The sequence below is a fragment of the Scophthalmus maximus genome, chromosome 7 (genome assembly GCF_022379125.1).
Source record: "Scophthalmus maximus strain ysfricsl-2021 chromosome 7, ASM2237912v1, whole genome shotgun sequence".
Classification (NCBI taxonomy): domain Eukaryota; kingdom Metazoa; phylum Chordata; class Actinopteri; order Pleuronectiformes; family Scophthalmidae; genus Scophthalmus; species Scophthalmus maximus.
The window spans coordinates 12,988,364-13,010,848 of record NC_061521.1 but is presented as its reverse complement, the minus strand read 5'-3'; the positions used below and the strand labels follow the sequence as shown (position 1 = coordinate 13,010,848).

Genomic DNA, 22,485 nt, shown 5'->3' with positions numbered 1-22,485 from the left:
GACCATTAATCGAGGCGAGTCCTGCTGGTCAAGTGCTGGACCGAGCAGCCTGTGGTTCTCTCTCGCTGTTTGGTCTCTTAGTGGTTGTCACCCATCTAAGGAGGTGTCCTGTGAACGCAAATGCTGCAAAAGCCGAATGTAATGTGGACAGAAAATTGCAGTCCTCCGTCGCCCTGCAGCGTTTTTACGCTGAATCCTGAACAATGGAGATAGTTTTGATGTTCACAAAAGCGACCTTCTTACTCAAAGAATACTTCCATGCTTGTTTGTGACAGTGTGGACTCTGGGAAAAGGCCACAGGATGCTTAGGGGCAAGAGACTAAAACCAGGCAGAAGGACTAAGAGACTAATATTTCTCTCTAGTTGTTGACGTAGCAGAGCTCTAAAGAATTTACAATTAGTGAAGGTGCTTACTAGTTGAGATTACTACCATGCTGAAGACACAAGAGACCCTGTTAATGTCTCACACGTGCAGCTTGGTACCGCAGCTGTGCAGACAGCAGTTACCCTCTGCTTTGTGAGAGAGGCCCGGTTTTAAAGCATGTGTCAAATTGATGAAACACTTGTGAATGAGGGATAATTGGTGTGACAAATAAATCGGGATTTGCACACTCTCCTCTGCCGTTCTGTTTTAAGGTGTATGTCATGTTGCGAATCTCCGAGTTGTCTCCAATTAGTCACAGAATCAAAGCGAGGTCAAAACGGCCTAATTGGGCGGCCGAGGAAATCAAGTGTGTCGCATCTGCCTATAGGCCGAACCAAACACCGGATTTCACTGCGGCTATGTGGCGCTACACACTGGCGTTAACAATCAAAAAACCACCATCCGTGGCTGAAAATGAACAGCACAGGCACAGTGTGTTCTGAGCTGTTTGTCTCACATGGCACACCACGGCAGTCGTTTGTAAGTCTTAAACTGTTCCACCAGAAAACCTGGTCCTTTTTCGGGACAGAATGCAAAAGCAATTATTTTGGGAGATAGGTGGCTCGTGTGTAAGGTGGTTGGCAAGGAAAAGGTTTATTTTTAGCGGCATGTTTATGGAAGTGACTAACATGTTGTGGAATAATGAGGGGGCTCTCTGGGCCCTCGGTGGAGCTTCAGAGACGGGACTCAGAGCAGCAGAGGGTGATTGAAGGAAGCTAATGAGCAGGAGGGGGGAAAGGAACAGGAGGAGAAAGGACTGGGATGATAAAAGCAGGGGGATTCAAAGGAAATACAACCATTACCAATGGGATGTCTGTGCAAGGCAGTTGTGAAAAGACAAACAAATAGAGATGAAAATGGTGGAGGAGAATATCATTGTGATGGGGGAGATAATTATCATGGTCAGGAAAAAATGACCACTGGCATGTGAAAACACAGTTTTATTTGATTGGCTGGAATTTGAGTTATAAAAGCAGGGGGGAAAAGACTAACTGTGAGCATCTCACTGTAATGAATTATGCGCTCTTTGCTGCTTTACAGCTAACATTACAATTTACTCAATATCTCTTTACTCATCTTGGAATTGTAGGCATTTTTTTTCCCTACATTTGGTTTCACAGTCAGCTCTTGTTTTTATTTCCGTGACAGAGTATTGAGCTGTGGTGCTATTTCAGGTGCAGATCTGTAGCACAATGCACATAAGTGCAGTGACTCACCGAAAACACTACAAAACTACTCTCCTCTACCTAGATTCTGAAATGTTCTCTTGTTTTTCTTCAAAATCATATCCTCTGTGTCCTTCCATTTGCACCCCATTCTCTCTCATACACACAACAAGCACTAGCACACGTTATCTGGTACCTCTTCTCAGGAGGGGGCTCCTGATTGGCTGGTGGTGCTGCCTGCGCTGTTTCCTGCAGGTCAGGGATATTGGCAAAGTCATCTTGCTCGGCCACACCAATGGCCAAAGCCAGGACCACCATCTTCCCCTCACTGGCTCCCCATAAAAAAACATATGATAAGAGATAGAGACAGACAGAAAAAAGAGGCAAGACAGGAGAACAGATGCAAAGGACGGGGAAATCAGACATGAAGAAGGTGTGGTGCAGAGATAGAGAGAGTGAGAAGAGAAGACAGGTAATTCCAGGTGAAAACGGGCACAGAAAGCAGAGAGGCTGCGGGACAATAAAAAACTGTACTAGAGTAAACACAGGAAGCAGTAAAAGAGAAAAAGAGACAAACCTGCTAAACCACACAACACCATAGTGCAGTAAACACTTTGTCCGGGGAAGGATATTAAATTGAAAGGCCAAATTAATAACAGTGTTGTGATTTTAATGAAGTGGAGCTGACAACAGGTGCAGACTGTGTTCCCATCGTAGGACAACAAATAATTAACGGAACCGTTGGTGATTAGTTAATGATCGTTAATGGATGTGATATTCAGCAGCTTGCACATCAGCTTCCACACATGTAAAAAGTATGTACGGGCCCATTCGGCACTCAGCACACACACACACACACACACACACACACACACACACGCACACGCACACACGCACACATGCACACTCGCACGCACACACACACACCAGCACACACACGCACACACACACACACACACACACACACACACACACACACACACACATAATTCATTTAGTTATTTTACCTGCCTTCTGCTTTCGCTCCAGCCTCACCTTTCCCATCGAACACGCCTGTCATCTTTCTCGAGAGTTAAGATTTAATTAAGCCTCATTAAGAAGATCTGGACTAATTGTTTCTATTTGAGTGACACAGTGTCTTGAGGTGTATGTTACTGTTTTCTGGGTCACTGCTCTCTCACTCTCCGTGTGGCACTCTTCTCATTTCATCTACTCTATTCAGCTACAGTTGCTCTCCAAATCCCCCTTTCCCACTTCTTCATCCCGACCTGCCTTTCCTAATTCTCCGCCTCCTCTCCTCGTTCCTGTCACCCACACCCTACAGCTTATAAGCCTCTGACTGCATTACAGTTTCTCCGCTAAGGAAATATGGTGCTGCCAGGCTGTGGAAAGATATCACCCTAAACATCACAATTTCATCTTTCTTGCGTGCCTTTAAAAAAAAAGAAGCTTTTCTTGCAGCTCCATAAAGCCCCGTTTAATAATCTCCCTGTTATACGTCTATACCAGTCATTACCAACCCTTCACGTCTGCTACGCCCACAACCACTTCCAGATAAAAAAAGTTAACTGACACTAAATATATTCATTTGAAATTATTTAATCTCTATCACATATTTTGACCATTTATACTTTACTTGCAATTAATACTTTCAAGCATTTATCTTTTTTTTCTGTCATATTAATTGAGACCCTCTTGGTAACTTCAGGAGTAACCCATGGAGAACACATACTGGCTGGGAATCACTGATCTGTTCAACATTATGTGCTGCCTGTATTGATACCATCACTACGAGGGTTACCATCACTCTTCTCCCATCAGCTATTATGAATGGGCATTTGCACTCAAGAATATTGGTAAAACTCTTCAATCAATGTGCCAACATTAAGGAAGCACAAGTGAGAGGGGGGACAGACATTAATGACGCCAGGACAAATTATTGATTTTCAAGCCAAAAACCATGAAAACGAATCTCCCAACAGATCCATTTGGTCAAACTGCTCCGAAGGCCAGGTATCTGTGTCAATGACATCAACACATCCATTGAGCAATGATTCAACCAGATAAGGAATCTGGCCAAGATCGAAATTAACTGGCTGGAACAATGGGTCATGTCTGTTACTGGGCCACTCTGTCATCAATCACACGAGGTGCCGTTGTGCCGAGAAGGAAATACCACAACAGTGACCTCAATCTAACATTTAAAATGATAGGTGCTACAGTTGACAATTATGGGTGATATTCTCCGTGACCTTGGTGCTCGCATGTGCGACAGTGCTAATGCTCAGTTAGCCATCACGATCAAACGCCCCGAAGCATTAATGCATATAACAAGAAACGCAAACGGTTCAGACCTGCTGTCCAAATGGATCGAGTGCAAAGGGACGTTAAACACATGTTGTACGTTGGCAGTGTCCTTCCTCATCCCCTTACCGTGCCCCCCGCTCCCTCTCCATCCCCCCCTCCTCTACAGGCCTGCAGCAACAATATGTTGCAGAAGTAATGGCGCTGGTGACATAAGATCAATGCTTCAGGGTTAAAACAAATCTACACACAGCTGCTTAACCCTTGTTCTTATTCTGATGCGCAGTGACATATGGCCTGTGAGATGTACACATGCTGACACACATGTCAGCAGAGTTACCATTAGAATAAGAGCAACAGTGACACTGGAAAAAAGAGATGCCATTTTAGTCGCAAACACAGAACGAGTTGAAATATGGATTAGGCCTGCTGGTGCGTGTCCAAAGGAAGATATTCAACAGTGAATCCAAAGGATGGCTGAGAAATAATTTCATGTAATTGAGGGGGTCGATGTGAATATAAAATATATTGTGATTCTTCTTGACACTGCCTCATGAATATTATGAACCAGCACCACTGGCTCTGTCCTGTAAAGACAATTGCAGCAGACAGGCTGAATGCCATCCAGACAGATGTTACTGTTTAGCAGAGCACACAGCGTGAACAGTGAACAATTTAAGAGCGAACAGGACAGAAATAGCCCCACAATATGTCGCCACGTCCTTGCTGTTTTTTATGCACATGATGTCATTCATTCTAAAATTAAGAAAATGCATTTTGTGACAGATTGGTCAGTGAGACGCTTTGCAATTCAATTCAACTCATTACTGTTACGGCACTGTGCATCCATATGAAGGAAACATTGAAAACTGTTATTGCTCACGACGTATCAATTCATTCAACACTGTTTCAATTGAGATTTGACAGGATCATAAAACATATCAAGTAACCATAAATAAGGCCCCTCTAGTAAACATAATCTATAATTGTTAATATCATCTTGTGATCTATGACATCTTGATGAATTAGATGTTGATCCATCTCCTACACAACAGGGCTTGGCGCTAAAAGACAACATTATTTATATTTGTAACTCTACCCTTATTAATATTTATAAGTAATTTTTCAAATAGGCAAACTGACTTCAACCTCACCGTCCTGATGATGGACTGAATTTCATTTGTGATTGTATAGTAAATAGAATAGCTGCTTGATGAAAACATGTTACTGCACTTACTGTAAGTATTGCATATGCTCCCAACAGTCTCCCACAACTTCGAACCTCATGAACATTTACGCATGTGTGCACACAAACACACTGTAGATAATTTGATTGACAGAAGTAATATCCTTCCCCGGATATCAGTTAAAAAATGTGAAGAACATCAAAAGGAGGAAGCACAGAAATATATTTTACAAAGGTAAAGGCAAAAACTGATTAGTTAAAAACTAAACATGTTGAACTTCATAATCCTAAGACATTGTAAAGCATTACAAGATAAGCCAAAGCAGGTGACGCTACAAACACTTTAGAAAGACATGAAACAGTTGTAGAGACTCACAGGAAGGACTTTACATCCAGGCCACGATTCTTCACCTGGTCCATCATGTAATCCCAGCTGCCAGGACTGCCACGTGTGTGCCCTGCTGCTCCACCTCCCCTATAGCGAGAGGCACCTGCTCCTGCTGGGCTGCCCCGTGCACCCCGGGGACCACCTCTTGTACCTGCACCCCCACCCTCACCACCACTGCCACCTCCCTCTCCTCTCCCAGCACCCCCGCCTCCCCCAGGCTGCCCAGGTGCAGTGTGCAATTGTCCCAAGCTCTGGGATGTGGTGGGAGGATGGCCGAGGGCCGGGCCTGGTGGGTGGATGAGAGGCTGCTGAAGACTCTGCTGGCGCAAGAGCGTCCGAGGCCGGGCAGGACCACAGGGGATGTGCTCCAGGGTGGAAGCATAGGACAAGACTGGGTCCCCAAAGCTGGGAGGGCAGAGGAGCAGGGAGGAAAGAGAGCGTGAAGAAGGCCACGGCCGGCATAGGATAGGATGATGAGGAGGGGAGAAGGAGTCAGAGGTCACGGAAGAGGAAGTAGAAGGAGAGAAGAATGGAGGAGAGCAGCCGTGGCAGGAGGAGGTAGGTTGGTCAGAAGTGGTGACGACAGTAGTCGAGACGAAGAAGAGAGGGAAAGAAACATCAGAGATGAGACACGGTGGCACAGGGCAGTAGGGAGACACAGCAGAGGAAGTCAGGTTGACATCAGGATAGATACAGGAAAGTTTATCCCAATAGGAAGTTGATGATTTCAAGGGGGAGGAGGAGGAAGGAGGAAGGGTGGTATTTGAGGACAAAGTGGAGAAGGAGGTAGAGGGAGGAGCAGGAGACAGGAGGAGGAGGAGAGAGAAAGACAGCAATGTGAGGCAGCAGCAGTAACAGCAGTAGCAGAAATAGCAGTAGACGGTGCAGCCAGAGTCGCTGTGTGCTGTGTGATGCTCGTGGGGCGGCGGCGGGCAGCAGTGTGCAGACTGCGAGCCTGCCCTGTGTGTCTGCGTCAGATGTGCATGCGCCTTGCGTGCCTGCGTGGTCTGTCGGCGCGGGGCTGTGTTTCGCACGGGCAGTGGTCGGATGTGCACTGTCCGCATGAGCGTGGTGCGTTTATGCGCCACGTGACGAAGTGTGTGGATGGAGGTTTTGCAGCTCCCAGGCCTTCCTGATGAGGGTTTTTTGGTCTGATGAGAGATCCCCATTTCCTCTACTCGTCAGTCAACTTTTCCCATGTCTGATAGCCTCCCTTCCTTTCTCTCGAAGTCTTTTTCGTCTTTTAAATACATGCTGCTACTCTAGAGACATCCCGACAGCCAACCATGTCGTACAGTCGGACTCCCTCCCTCTGTCACCCTCTCATTTTCCACTCCTCCCCTTTATAAATGCTGTTTTATTGGCTCATTGCCTTTAAAAAAATGTTTCAGTAGTAATGTCATCATGAAGGTGTGTGACACATCCTATTTCACTGAATCATGCAGTCTTTATTTCTGTGTTTTGTGAGTTCAACAATATCCTGCATCATTTTTTCATATATTTTCTACTTCCTAAATATATCCTCCTCTCTCTCAAATCGCTGTGTAACCTAGACTACCAGAATTAGGTCATGAGAGAGCTTCTCACATCAGTTAGGTGCAGTTTACTCTGCTTTGCATTACTTCACCTAATGCAATTTTGCATTAAGGCTTTTAGTGTGCTATCCATCATATTCAACTGTCAGAAACGAACAGATAAAAAGGTTAATGGAAGGTTTTGCAGAAACGAAACAGTTTGTGGGCAAAGCAGAAGAAAGGGAAGAGTGGCTTTACACAGCAACAGAAAGATGGAGAGAGTGATGGGAACTATAAGAACAGAGGGTGATGATGGAGGAGAGACAGAAAATGGGGTGCGAGACACAAACACAAGAGACACAGACACTTATAGCAGCCTGAAAATAGAATCCAATTATAGACAGGGGGCAAAAAGAAAGATGAGAAGAGGACAGAATGAGGGAATGAGGAGTGAGGTAGTGATGAGTGTAAATGTGTGCGGAGGAAGAAATCACAGACACGAGGTGCCAAAGGAAGGTGCAAAATAAAAATCGCATTTCCAACACGCTGAATATAAAACTCAGCCCTACTGTAAATCATGCCATACGTCATGGCTGTTGGATACATGCAGTCAGTGATCAACATGTACATTTCAGTCTAATTCTTAATTAAGAGACGGGCTGGCAGCATGTGTCGCGTTATTTCAGTCAGTGTGTGAAAATGAGACTATTTCTGTGTTGCACTGTTGAAAGTACACTCGCAGGCTGTGCACTTCTTCGCATAAATAAATCATATTCGCCTGCGGCTTCATACAGGAGGCTGTGCTATGCAGCTGGTCCGGCTGTCTCGGCTGAAGGTTTGAGTCCCAGTGTTACAGCTCCAGTAACTATAGTTATCTTCTCATGATGATGACGAGAATTCACCTTTCCCCAGAGCTCACATTTTGATTTGTGCCCACACGTCCACCTTCTTACCTGAACTGGACCTTCCTACCTGCCTAACTGGACATAACTCTCACTGCTTCTACTCAGAACTGATTTGTCCATCTAATTGTAGTCGTTGCAGATGCAATAAACTCATAAGAATGGCACATGCATAGAAATACAGTGTTTATTTTGCTGCACAGAGACTGAAGTGTTCGTTTTGTTTAATTGCCTTGTTCTGAACTCACTTGCTGGGTCTCAATCCTCCAGACTGCATGTGGCCCTGGACGGTCTGCCACCTCCCGGCCTTCACTCCCTCTGTCACCACGCTCTTCACGCTGTCACTGCGATAAGGACCCCCCCCATCATCCCCATGCCCAGTTGCTGCCCCCTTCTGACCCCCTGACACTGCCCCACTAGGAGAGAGAGAGACAGGGTGCGGAGGTCCCACCGCAGACAGAGGGTACAGAAGAGGGAGAATAACGACAGGCAGAGGAGAAAAAACAAGTAAAGACACGCAAAAGAGTGTGAGAGAGACAGACAGAAACACACACACAAACAAACACACACACACAGGAAAATAGATTGAGCAACTACATGGCTTAGGAGGTGAGACAGATCAGTAGAGTGTGTGTGGGGGCAGGTCTAGTTTTCCAGGCCAAGTGACAGGCACATGGATGAAAAGTTCTCAAAGTCCAGTGTGGAGAAAGAGAGGGATGGGGGAGTGGAGAGCAGGGAAGAGTAGGAGGTGGAGGAGGAGAAGAAGAATTTACAAGGAGCCTGTGAAGGGTGGAAAACCAGCACGAAGTCACTCCTTTGGGCCTGGAGGACCAGGGCTACAGCTGCCAGCATTCACTAGCTGGAGACAGTGTTTGGACGCTGGTCACTTAGTTTTCATTTTCTCATTCATTTAGGCATTTGAGGCTGGAGATTTGCTGCTATACGAGGCAATTCGATAGTAGTAACTCGGAGCAATGGGAGGACTTGTAGTGAGGTGCCTCATGAGCAAATAGTCGGCTCATTGGAGAAGTCATCCAAAGTGACATTCAGCTCAATACGAGTGCATCTGTTCCCACAAAACATTGCTCCACTCTATTTTTTTTTAGACATTAATCTGTTCATCTGATATCTGCTAAGCATCAATGACAGTAAACAGAAAGTAGTGAAATAGCTGAACCACAACAGTAGAAAAGATCACGATGGCAATCTAATCACATCAACCTCCAAAACAAGATAAAATGTACAAAAATGAATCAGTGTTCATATTTAAGAGCAATTGTCAAATCAGATTTCATTTCAGAAACCGGTTTTGGCTTGAAAATGTCATGTCTGCTCTACAAGCAGTGATGTTCAAAAATAAAGCACAGTAGTGCCCTCTGGTGACATGACTACATTTCATTAATATGCATGGTGCTCCTGCTCCAGGAGACAAAAAATAGGAGACACACATTGTCGCCTGGTGTGTAAGCGTGGGAGCGAGGGGTGGCCGGGGGGGGGGGGGGGGGGTTGCTATGCTTACATCATGTCCCCTCGAGGGTCACCTTTCACATTTAATTCTGACCAAATGACCTGACAGTGCACGTGGAAAAGTCATCAATCACAGCAACAGCATGGATGACACTGCTAGAGCAAACACAAGAGACATGGGCCTCATTTATCGAGCCGAGCACGAGGTGAAAGCCTTTAATCTTTATTGATACATGTTCACGTATCAGTGCTGCTTCTGACTGAACTTAACTGAGAGTAGAATTGATTCACGAGAGAAATACAGCAATATGATCTTTGACAGTTTTTCATCTCAGACCTATATCAGATTGATCCACCAAGAATATAATAAATATAATTCACCGAATTCAATACGTAAATTTGAAAAATGTCAATGTCACTATGCCATTTTTCCAAATTGTGATATGACTGCTGCTGACACTGAAGAAATAACAAGTTCAGTACTGAATCGAGATGTAATTGAAAAATGGTCATATTAAGACTCATATCCAATAAATATCTTAACATGGAGACTGATGGTGCAAAGGTAACCTGTTTGATGAATGAGGCCCACTGTGACTGAAAGCTGCTGATCTCCAGAGAATCTTGAAGAGGAAATGATTTCCTCGCTGTCTGTTGACTTTAACAGCGTATTATTTGTTAAAGTACGGGTTCACCTGGTTAAAAATATATTTTAAATGTTTTCTTATTTTAATTAAATGCCAACCATTTTGACTCTTGACTCACACTCTGACAAAAGACTAATTCTACCATCACTGCAGTGAAATTTGCTTCTTTTTTTCCCACTGCTTGGCCAAAGAAAAACTGTGAACAATAAATTACAACCTTCAGGGTTTTAAATAAAATTACCTTCTAAAGACACAAGCGCTAAAGGTCTAAAGATGGCTTCCCGAGATCAGCAGCAACCATCTACAGGCAGAGTTTTCAGACAGTAATCCATATATCCACCACGTTCATAAACACACTGCTACCTCCTTTCTACAGGCAATATAACACACAGTCCACCGCGACTAGGTCTATTAAAGATGACCAGTTATTACACAGTTTATCAGACAGATGCCTAGTAGCAGGTTGTCTGAGCTCAGAGCCCTCTCAGCGCCCAGAGGGAGATAGGAACTGTATGACCTTGCTCGTTTTTTATTGGATTCAAGTGCCTTGTGAGTAAAAAAATAATTTACTTTCATTGCATCAAGCACAATCTCCGCATCTCTCAATATGATAGACGGGGGATGACGTTGAAGTGCTACAGTGTTAGTGCAGTACACATTATCTATTAGGTTGATGGGGATCAGAGAGAAGCCACAGATGGATGTAAACCACAGGTGAACACACTGCAACCTGGTCTAACGGTCAACCCTCCACAGTGACAACGGCAACTACAAAAGGCAGATTTCAGTTCATACAGGCAAAGGACAGGGAGACGCAGAGATTACAGAGAAGGTGGGTTAAAGTATACACATGTCTTTTTGGAGAGGAAGTCTATATGAGGGTTGTCCGTCTCCATGGTTACACCCCATGGGAGAGGGGGGAAAGGTTAGAGGTCAGGAGTTAGTGGGACCGGCAGGGCTGTAGTTGAGTAGGGGGGCATGTGAACATGTGCCTCTGTGTTCAATAAAAGGTGACAGGATGTGAGCAGCAGAAATTAGCCTGGGGGAGTTCACAGGGCTGCGCTTCTTCGCTGCCACAGTAATAGTCAAATGGCTGTCGCGGGATGCTATAATGTGCGTATATGACATTTTCCACACTCACATTTCCCCAGCAGATTATGACTAATCATTAGTAACCATTTGTGCCCTCCAGTGCGCTAACATTGGGGGGGGTTGTTATCGTTATTACTATTGTTGATGGAAATTATTATCATACAATATGAATATGTTTATAAATGTGCAGTCTGTGTATACTCTATGACAACTGGCTTGTTCAAAAACCCTTTGGCTAATTATCGCCGGCTACCCCAGAGTATGTTTTGTCCTAAAGTTTATTAAACTCAATAAGATGACATTATAGCATCCCATATCCAATGGTTTAATTTGATGAGTGGCAAGCAGTTGTGACTGGAAATGATGGTGTGAGGAAGGGAGTGGAAAGAAAGTCAGGGAGGCCAACGGAGAGGAAAGGAAAAAGGATAGAGAGGGAAAGGGAAAGGGGAGAGTGGCACTGCCCCTGCCTCATTACAGCCCTGCTCAGGGGGAAGTTTCTTACCAGCCTGGGACCAAGACTCACTTGAGTGTGAGGCGAGGATCTCCATATGGAGCATAGGGAGAAATGTTTAGTACGAACTCCTTGGGAGGATAGGAGCTCCACCTCTGCTGCACTGTGCTGCTGTCATTGTTATTCCAAAAGTCTCTGTCTAGATCACTGTGGCCAAAGAGAGAGACAGGTCAGAGCAACACAGCTATGGAAAGCCTTGGCACCAACCAACCATCTGCCACAGCCGCTCCAGCTTTCAGGGATGGTGCCAGGGCTTGGTTTGAGGGAGAGAGTGGCTCTCACAACTGCATTAAACGGGAGTTTGAGAAATAAAACAAACCCAGATATATGTTTATTTCTACCTGTTGATAAATCACCGCGGTAGTTTGAAAATAGGAAAAGGGCAGCCTGGAGGGAAAAGGTATTGACAAAAGCTTTTCATACAGCAATGTGCGGCAGCAAACACACAGAGGTAGAAAAAAAGATAGGTAGCAAGAAAAGAGGAAGTCATAATCTGATGAATACATACAGCGTGTGATTACATTCTGTTCATCTAGCACGGCCCCACTGACGAAAACACATTTGAGTAAACATTAAAGTCTCTGGCGCCCGTCCTCGGCGTGAGCAGAGAGAACACACGGAAGCATGAGACACAAGACAGAGATAAGAGATAAATCACAGACAGTCAAAGTAGAGGAAGAAAAGGTGAGCAGAATCACTGATGTCATACAAGTTACACAGCAGTGGCCAGAGCTGTAGCACAGGGACAGAGCAGGAGAGAAAGGCAGTGCGCGAAGAGGAGTTTGAAGGTGAAATGAGCACACCGATGCTGCTGGAGAGCCAGTGAGAAAGAAAAAGGCAAAAATTAAGACCCCCAGAAGTCAGATTACATTCACATAGCCCATCTGTAGTGCTTCAAATCGTCCGCACAGAAAATACGAACGTAAACATTGACATTCAAAATTAGCCGAGACAACAGCAGGCTATAGAGAAGAGAAGAGTGATGAGCAGGTTAACAGAGGCATTTGGTGGAATAAAGTTTTGTACTTAGCATGACAAAGCTGGCATTTTCTGTTACTGACCTATGGTCCTGTTTCATCACGAACAGGAAATACCTTAATCTTAGTATGAGCCCTGTAAGAAATGTTAGATCGAAATCCTCCTCAACATTTCCACCCCAACGATTTCACACACAAAAAGAAGAACTCCCGCCACCTGCACCATTTAAAGCAACGCAGAGGTGCTCCTATAAAGGCCTGCACTTAAGGGAGGCCTGTTCCACAACCCATTACATAAGTGCAGAAACAGACCTGTACAGCAAAAAGCTTCACAGATTGAATCTATACTGATTAGATCATTAACATATCGATTTAATATCTGCGGAACATGCACGTCATTTCCAGCCATGTTTGTGTTAGTGTTCATCGAGGTGCTCAAAGCTGAAGCAAATGAAGTTCATTATCACCAGATTATTCTACCCCAACCAGTTCCTGGGCACTTACTTGATGGCTTTCTTCTCCCCTCGCCCACGTGCTGAGTCTGGAGTGTCTGCTGTTTCCACTCCTGGCTTATTCCTCTTCCCCTTGAGTCAAGCCGAGGGAGGGGATCACAAAGGAAGAAGAGAAATAAAAGGTTAGCTTGGATTTGTCCTTTTGAAGCGATGTTTTTGCTACACAAATTTTCAAGAGAAAATGCCTCACCCATTATTTCAGGATCACGGTGCCTTCAGTCCTTTACCTGATAGGCACCTGATTACACTCATCAAAGTCAAATCAAATCTGCAGTGGAGAGCCATTTCTGACTATGATTATCATTTGAACCACCCTGAAATTTACATGGCAATTGCCTCTTTACGGTAATCTGCTGGGAACTGGAGAGGAGCCTCTAGGAAGTTCTGCACCAGCCTGATTTCAAATAGGTAGAGCATGACCTGCTGTAACCATGGAAATAATGGCAATTTGAAGGCTTCAAAAAGTGAGGTCTGCTGGGCACATTCTGCTGGAAAAGCTCATTACAGTTTCACATGTGTTACAATGCAGGTAATCTCTACTGACACTTTGCTACAAGCGGGACAGGGAGGGGATCAGTCCAAAGCTGGCCCCGATGCCACACATGCTTCCCTGAAAGTGATGCTCCGATACACATCGAGGAGGGACAAGAAATCTCCAGCCCAGAAAATGAGTGGGAGTAAGACACACTGAGTTGTCACCTGGGCCTCGGCTTGGACAACTGAATCTTAAGTTGGCTGGAGGGCGGTTTCCTGAGGTGGGCTTACTTATTTGGTGCTGAGCATGAATCTCCAGACTGGAGATTTCAATACAAATCTCAATATATATATGCGATGACCCTATTTATACTTCACTCTAGGCAGAAGCTGTGACATTTCCCAAAACTCTAAAAACAAATCCCTTCATTTATCATTGGCTACATCATGTGGTCATTTAGAAAGCGCTGCATTCTATATCAATAACTCAAGTCATCATAACTTGGAACACAATTAGCACACAATTTCTCAGATGGAAACACTGGAGTCAAAATTTGTTCACACACCAATCAGAACCTCAGTTTAGATAGATAAATGGGCAATGGGGCAGTTTACTTGTTTTGGAACAATGGATCTGCATGAAGGAAGAGGAAAAGCAAGAGGAGCAGGAGGAGGAGGAGGAGACAAATTGTTTGAATTGAAAAAAAAAACAGTTGTTGACCATGTCCTTGTCCATGGGATTTGAATGAGGGAGGCTTGGCACAGAGTGCAGCCAAATCTTAGCAGCTTTATTGTAATACGAACCTTCAGAGAGGATAATAGCGTAGTCATTTACATACTGCTCTCTACTGTAACTTTGGATTCCTGTACTCCGCTTGTTACAGCACATACATGTACTGTAGCTGTTGATGTCTGAAATGCGTTGAATTACTGCACCATATCACATACAGGTACAGTGATTTGTAGTTTCCCTCTCAGTTCTTCTATTTCTAGAACTGAGGGACGAGCACCTCATGGAGGCAGGAGACGTTAATTTTCAGAAGCGAAGAGGGAAAAATTTTGAATACGATCATAGGCACCAGCATCATTTGCTTAGAGAGGAGACAGACTATAATTTCTATTTGATGTACAAATAGTTTTTTTTCTTATGGTAGGTTATTACTTTATTTATTATAGTACAAGGTTATCTTTTGTTGTTGGCTAGGAAATTGTTATATTGTATTCTAAAGTACATTACTGTAAGGAATAAAAAAGTTCAAAGTGTATACATTCATTGGTCCTGGTCTCAGTTTTAGTTCCATTCAAAATTTTAGGCCGGACCAATAAGAAGGGTTCTGAAAAAGGTTCCCAACAAACCCTTTGTCTAATAAATGGTCAAACGCCCAGCACATACAACTGCACACATTTCAACCTATCCATGCAAACACATACACATGGATTCAGGTGCTTAACAAAAAAATACACAGAGGCAATCAGTCAGCAGTTACGTATGTGTTTCTGGACTGACTCAAGATGCATGCAGTGCTCATAAATAGCAGGAGCATATGGTGCAAATTGCGCCACAGTTTACTGTATATTAATCCCGCTTCAGAACCTAACGGGCAAATCATAGACTCCATGAGATGCAGATAACACAGATATACTGTCAATGCATACTGCAGTCCACACCTTGGGTATTATGGTTGTGGATATTGTTGGACCTATTACAAAGCCTGAGTTGACAATAACACTGCTGGGCAAAAATGATAAAGCCCACAGCGATGCTGCTGAGTAAAACTGATATCCTTCACACACAGGAGGAAACAAAAACGCTCATCTATTGTACATACAGCACTCATCTGAATCACAGAGGTCAACAAATGAATAAACATAGATCTGAGGGGAACAAACAGCCACATACAAGAGGTGTGTCGGTAATTCACACACTGACTTCTAGATAGACAGTTGCTTTGTAACTATCATAGACATGGAACTGCACAAACTGAACACATCACAACATATCAGTACAGTATGTTCTCAGCTGACGCATAATCAACACCGTTCATGATAGTTTATAGTCTGCTTTAGGCTTTTGATAGCTGTTATTATCAATGGCTTCACACGCTGGGTGATCACATGAACTAACGTCAAATCATGTCACAGCAATTTGAAAAAAGCAATAACACCTGCAATCTGCCTTTGGCGCTATAAAACATCTGCATCCCCAAGAGGTAGACCCTTAGCCATACAAAAAAATTATTACACAATAAGTACAATGATAAATTCTGCATTGTTGCATGACCATCAGACGCGGTCAAGCTAATGGGAACTCAGGTATCCTTCAATGCAATCTTGAAAATTTCAGAAGGTTGGTAAGACAGAGGGTGACTGGGAGTTTGATACCGAAAGAGGGGTGAGAGCTGAAAATAGAAATCAAATTTGAAAAAAAGAAAAAAGAAAAAAAGACAGCCAACAGGCAAGAAATCAAGGACAGTGCAGGATGGCATGTGAGATAAAGAGATGAGAGCGAGGGAGGGAGGGAGGGACAGGTGTGAAAAGTGAACTGAGAGAAACAATGAGTGACAAGACATCCCGAGTGGATTTGATGTGAAAACAAGGAGGGACTTATATGCTCTGCAGTAGACATCAAATCCCATGATCGTGATTTACACACACACACACACACACACACACTCACACACAGCTACACAGCTTCAAAACCATCTAATCACCATCTTTCCTCCAGCTCATTTACATGACTGGTAACAAACACGTTGCTTCTCTCTATCAGGCTGCAAGAATCCAGAGTGATGGCAAAGCTCATCAGATCTATGGACATGAGGCAAGAAACAATAAGGATCCACACACACACACACACACACTCAAATACCATTGCAAATATATGAACAATCCATCTTTTTATCACATGACAAATGGTTTTGTGTGATTTCAGTATTCAGTGCTGTCTGGGGCTCAGAATAACGACTAACTGCTATGATGAACAAATTATACGACAAACTGAAATTGCAGCAAGCTTCAAGTTGGAAAAAAATAAAATATATACAATCCACCATAAGACCTTTTAATGACCAAACCATGTTATGTTATCGATGACATTATTAAAGTCCAGCAGATGAACAGGGGCTTTAGGATGAAAATAAATACTCAGGGCCCTCAACAAAAACTACTGTAAGTTTGTTTTTGCATTAAAGGCATTATTATCATTATTATTAAATACTACTGGTCATATAAAGTGTTCGACTGAAGCTCCATTTGCAGATTTTTGTTTTTTCAGACACCACTGCAAACGAGAAGGAAAGGACTCGTTGGACTGCCCAGGGTGATGCTGAGGGCTTTCTTGAAGAATCCAGACGTGGGAGGAGACAGAGTGAAACCACCACTCTCCCTGTCTCAGCTGGCAGTGCGCTGCCTTCCAACACCCAGCTGTGTTTGTTTGCTGTGAATTAGCAGGCAGCAAGAATCTACATGCTCGCTCAATATTACCCACATCACACCATAATTAGAGGGGAGTGCACTATTAAAATGGTTGTCCGCTGCTAAATCATCAGGTGATCATTCGCGTTGAGCATCTGTCAAAATATCAATTTTTTATACCTGGTTTCTTCCATAGTATTCATGAGAAGCACGTAATCGCAGAAGCGTAAAATTTAAATATCACCCGGAACGCTGCCAACACTGTCACTTTAATGTGACAGGTCAATACTTTAAATCCACATTAATGTGCAGCTATTAAAATATTCCAAGTGACTGTGACGATTCTCCTTCGAAATTCTATAATTATTGATTTGCACCTCTTCTCTTTGCTCTGATTGGCATAATTACTATCATCCTCCTAACAACCGTGAACTCCTGACTCCCCTTTAATGCAACCAAAATACTGAAGCTTGATGATACAAGCTCAACGGGGGGGGGGCATCAGGCTGTGAATCTGGTCAGGTTCAAACTCAACTCCGACACAACCATGTCATGGATCAAACAGCGCAGGGCTCACAGGGGCAGGCGTAGGCTTGTTGAATGCCAAACAGCCACTGCTGCTCAAACAGATGTTAGCTGCGCCGCCTCTGATATCTGAAAATCCCACTCAACACCCACAACACAACCCCCTGCTGACAATCAACAACACAGGAGCTTAAAAATCACGTGACTCATTGTGTCGTTGTTTGTATTTTTTGTTGTTGTTCCCACTTTCGTATCTTAGTACAAACAATAAATACACAAGAGCAGTCACTGTAAGACCTGAGTAAAAAAGAAAAAAAAGGGTGATGTACATGACAACAACAGACTTTGCAGGCCAACGGACGGAGACAACAGCGTTCAATGTGCATCACTTCCAGGGGGCTGGGATAACAGAGCTGAGCAGGAGGAAGGCTTTGGGATGGCTGCACATGAGGACTTTTAAAAACCCATCGCGCTGGTTGCCAAAGCTAGAACACCGAAAGCAACACTCACCCAAAATGTCGTGTCTATTAACCTATGAATCATAACCAAAACTGGCAAGGGCCTACTCGCAACTGACACGTGAAGCTTCTGGGAAGCATTTGTTCTTATGAAAGCTGACACTGTCAAAGAGAACATTCGGAAATATCAAAGATTGAAGTTTTAGACGGGGACTGGCCATGTGAAAGGAGTAATAAGTACAGGCGGCACCTAATGAGATTTTTTTCTGTGCATAGAAAATCAGCCTGCATACATTTACAGTATATCTGGATACAGTATGTGCTGGATGCATCAAGGGGGGCTCTGTTGAAAGTAATCCTGTTTATGCAAATTCTAATGTATATATATTCTAATCATGTCTCCAGGGAATACAGTGCAACCATGGAAAATATGAGAAATAAAGAGATCAAGGGAAATAAAGGAATGTCAGCTACAGGACTTTTTTTAGAACAGATTGTATAGCTGTCGGCCCTTCATGGTCGTTCGTCACGGACAGTATAGAAAACAACACACCTTGAACATGATGATGTTAATGTGAAAAGACAATTATTTAACAAGATTAGTCGTATTTGTGCTTTGTCATAGCACAGTGAATCATCGACAGCACATTTATCATCATAGAAATTACTGCCATTCATCTCACTCACACTTTATTGTCTTGTACATTAAGCAGCTGTGTTTAATGTGGTTTCACACCAGTGAGCACTGACATGACATTTTTCCCAAAGCAAGTGGTCCGAGACTACAGAGGCCTTAATTAACATCTCGGAGCCACTCTATGGTTCCCCCCACCCCCACCAACCCCACCACCACACACAAACACACAAACACATACATCCCGGGGCTCAGGATAAGATTCGCCGTATATGAAAGAAATATACAGCACACACCAACATCGTCTCCACTGAGTTAGAAAAACATCATCTGGTGTGTGAGGATGTGGCTGATAGTGGTCTTCACAAGGTCATAAGGCCAAAATCATTGCCCTGTCCCAGACCCGCTGCCGCTCTGTGGCGGCTGCACGCCACCATCACAGGATGGAAATAAGATCCATTTGCAGCAGTGCTCCGGAGAGAGGACCTCGGGGACTTTCCAAGGTGCTGGCAGCAGAACTACCTCCATCCACAGCAGGAAACCAGGAGTCATTCACTGCTCCATTTACTTTAAAGTGGAATATCAAATATAACACAATGTTCCAGCGAGGCAAACAATAGAAAGGCTGCGTTGTAGCACTTTGATTTAAGCATAAACCATTTCACCCCCCTGGTTCATATACATCATAACGGCATCGGCGAGTAACCTAGGTACAGCCACGTCACAGGTGATTAAATAGCAATGTAAATGACATTATGTAGCGAGGCGTGCGGTGTGCAGAGCCTGATGCAATGCCAAATCCTGCCATCTATGGACCAATACGTTTCACAGCAGCACAATTGTGGAGCTGAAACAAGGGAAGAGTCAGAGCCGACATTAGAGCTGAAACAGGTGACCGGTGTTTCTGGGTTGTACAAGCACGGGATAAATCAGAAATCAAATTCAATTTAAAGACATGCAAGTTTGGGGGGGGGGGGGGGGGACACACAGTCGAGTGAAGTGGCGCTCAACCATTCAGTTCTCTCTGCCTAATGAGTAGTTGCCTCCCTTTAATCAATCACATTTCATACCACATAATCACAATGACATGCCCTCTGTCAGAGGTCAGCCTGCTTGATCTGTGTTTGGTTTCGTCTGTGAGTGGACTGGTGCTGATGCTGTATCAGCACAATTTATATTGTTGTAGTTGCTGATGTGCGAGAGACTATTTACTTTGAATCTGGACGGTCGAGGCTGTTGTTGTCATGTGACACTGATGTAATTGTAGCCATCCCTCTATGGTTATATGCAGTGGAAACAGGTACATTTACTCAAATACAGTTTTGAATGTACAAACCTTTTGTCTGGTCTGACAATGGTTCCTCATCTCATTTAAGATGTCATAGATTTTGTTAGAATTTTTGTTAGAATAAATATATCTAATTATAGATAGCAACAAATGTGACTAGGAGCTAAATTATACCAGTAAGCGAAGCTCGGGTGTTCATGTCTCAATGTGTGTGTGTGTGTGTGTGTGTGTGTGTGTGTGTGTGTGTGTGTAAACTCACCAGCTTGCGTTGACACCAACCACAGACGCCACAAAGAGCCACCAGCCAAACAGCACACACTGTCACTGCGAGGGAGACCAGGAACACACTGAGGGACACTGAGCCTGTACACGTGTGCACACGCACGCACGCACGCACACACACACACACACACACACACACACACACAAAGAGGAAGGAAGAAAAGAGGAGAAAATTAGTTAGGCTTTTTAGCACACGGATATATTTTTCTTCATTTCGTGCAAAATAAAAACATTAGATCTTATGTTATAGACTGGAGCTGATTGCTTGCCACAGTAGGATGTCTTGTCAAAATGGGCAAAACAAAGCCAGGCCACCCCCCCTCCATGTTTAATTGAATAGCCAGGCAGAGCTTCCATTTTTTTTATTTTATCATACGGAGCTGAGAAACACAATCTCATTACTAACCCCTTCGTGTCAGAGCAATTCAATACCTTTCCAATAAGGGCAGGAGCCAGGCATCACTCAGCTGCACACACATCACTGTCATGGTGTCACAGCTTGTTAACTGACAGGCTGAAAGTGATGGGAGGGGAGGAGGAGGGTGGGGGAGGCTGGGAAGGCTCGGCTGACAATACAAGAGAGCTCATGATTAATGGGTATCAGTAGATGCCCAGTGAGAGAGAGAGGTGGCTCTGGAAGAGAGTCATAAACATCAGCTATTGCTGCTCGCATGTGTCTCTGTGTGTGTGTGCGTGCGTGTGCATGTGAGAGACTGAGTGTGTTTCCATACAGGTTATGATAGTGGCAGTAAGTGGCTCCACCCTCTTGTGTTTCACTTCTCCACATTTAAATGGCCGAACGGCATTTGCTCAAGAGAACAGTGATATGAATCCTCATTGAGCTTTAATATTAGAACAGCAGGGAAGAAACAAAACAAATTCAAATCTGTGATGTCCTTCTAACAAGTCTGATTCTTAAATATACAGTGATAAATGGGTGACAGAATGCCTTTTCACACAGCTGCGTTGAAACATTGACAAACACCCATGCTTTCCTGTCAAAAAGTGGGTTTCTCCACCTCACCATGTCTTCTGGGAAAGGACAGGATCAAAAAGAAGGAATGTCTGTCATATGGAAAATCAGACTGGGATCAACATTGTATTCCAAATTCTTCCCTCTGGCCTCAATTGTTGTTGTGATGTCTGTGTGAGACTTGCAGTCAAGAGTGTATACAGAATGACTAAGACCACGGACATCAACCTCGATGACTTTAATAATCCTTTCAAAACTGATGTGAACTGAAATTTGAAGAGAAATGGTGAGTTTTAGTGTGTTGGTAACACAAACTATACTCCACAGGAAGAGTTGGAGATAAGTCCTCAAACCTGCCATGATTTCAGTCATAAGAAATCAAACAAACATTTGATAAGAGAACATATGGAAAGGAAAATAAATCATGAAGCAAGAGATTTGTTGTTGTTTTTTTTAGTGATGCCAACTGTGTATTAATGTTTGTTTTTCTCTCTACAAGATGAATGAGCATGGGATCAGACACGTAACTTAAGCATAACACTATTTACCGAGTTTGGATCCAACAGCATCTCCCTTCCCATGCAAGTGTTCTGACCTACCAGAGATAAGGGATACTTGTGGTAGGCTCTGCCTGTGGGAATAAAACTCTGCTCTATGTTTGATGGAAATCTGCCCAGTTCATCTCCTGACAACAGCAGCTGCCCCAGACTGGGAGAAGACCCAATCCTACTTGACTGATTGTGTTCTGATGGTGATTGTATAGATGTAATCAAGACAATAGCTTTATGAAGGCTGCTGATGGTAAGGTCCATGCCCTCCTGAACGCGAGAGGGTCAGTGAAACACATCCAGCTCCTGAACGATGACTATCTCTATTCATAGTTTTTCAGAAATAGACACAGGCTACTGTATATTCATAGAGAGGTCAATACAGTTGAGTCCATTAGATACTATGACATCAGCAATGGATCTTAAATAAGGCGAGCTGGTCTCCAGCTAAGGGCATCTATGGCTGCCTCAGCACTACGTGCCTCAGTGATGGATGTTTTGATTTCGAAGAGCTCGGGGAGTCAGGTGTATGAAAGCCAGCGGCTCACAGAGGGCCTAAAGTCCTGCGCTCTCTCTGAAGGTCAGAGGGTGTGGCCAGGGGGCTGGTATGGTTTATGATCTGTCAGTCATGAGAGCTAAAGGAGGAAAAAGCTTTCAAATAAAATGTATCATCCAAAGAGGCCACATCACTGCTATGAACAGCTGGGTTCCTGCTTCCTACTTCATGGAAAATAACTTCTTAGAAGTTACAAAGCAGCACTGTGAGCAGGCAGTGCAGAGGAAGAAAGGGAAGGAAACA

At 43.9% G+C, this 22,485-nt stretch overlaps 2 protein-coding genes across 3 annotated transcripts in view; both read right to left on the bottom strand.

Annotated features, from left to right (window-relative positions):
- LOC118314792 (synaptotagmin-7) overlaps positions 1-8,272 on the bottom strand; it is a 29,553-nt gene extending 21,281 nt beyond the window's left edge. The window contains exons 1-3 of one of the 2 annotated variants that reach the window (XM_035641434.2): positions 8,133-8,272; positions 5,457-5,873; positions 1,787-1,918 (exon numbers count right to left, since the gene is read on the bottom strand). In XM_035641434.2, coding sequence (XP_035497327.2) covers positions 1,787-1,918; positions 5,457-5,873; positions 8,133-8,161 — 578 coding nt within the window. In that variant the 5' untranslated portion in view covers positions 8,162-8,272. Of the gene's footprint in view, positions 1-1,786; positions 1,919-5,456 lie in introns of both variants that reach the window. The other variant, XM_035641432.2, reaches the window with a different exon arrangement.
- A 1,106-nt stretch (positions 8,273-9,378) lies between these two features.
- LOC124850136 (synaptotagmin-7-like) overlaps positions 9,379-22,485 on the bottom strand; it is a 37,358-nt gene continuing 24,251 nt past the window's right edge. Inside the window, exons 2-4 of the mRNA XM_047333436.1 lie at positions 20,143-20,246; positions 13,083-13,162; positions 9,379-11,748 (exon numbers count right to left, since the gene is read on the bottom strand). Of these exons, the coding sequence (XP_047189392.1) occupies positions 11,610-11,748; positions 13,083-13,162; positions 20,143-20,246 (323 nt within the window). The 3' untranslated portion in view covers positions 9,379-11,609. The remainder of the gene's footprint in view (positions 11,749-13,082; positions 13,163-20,142; positions 20,247-22,485) is intronic.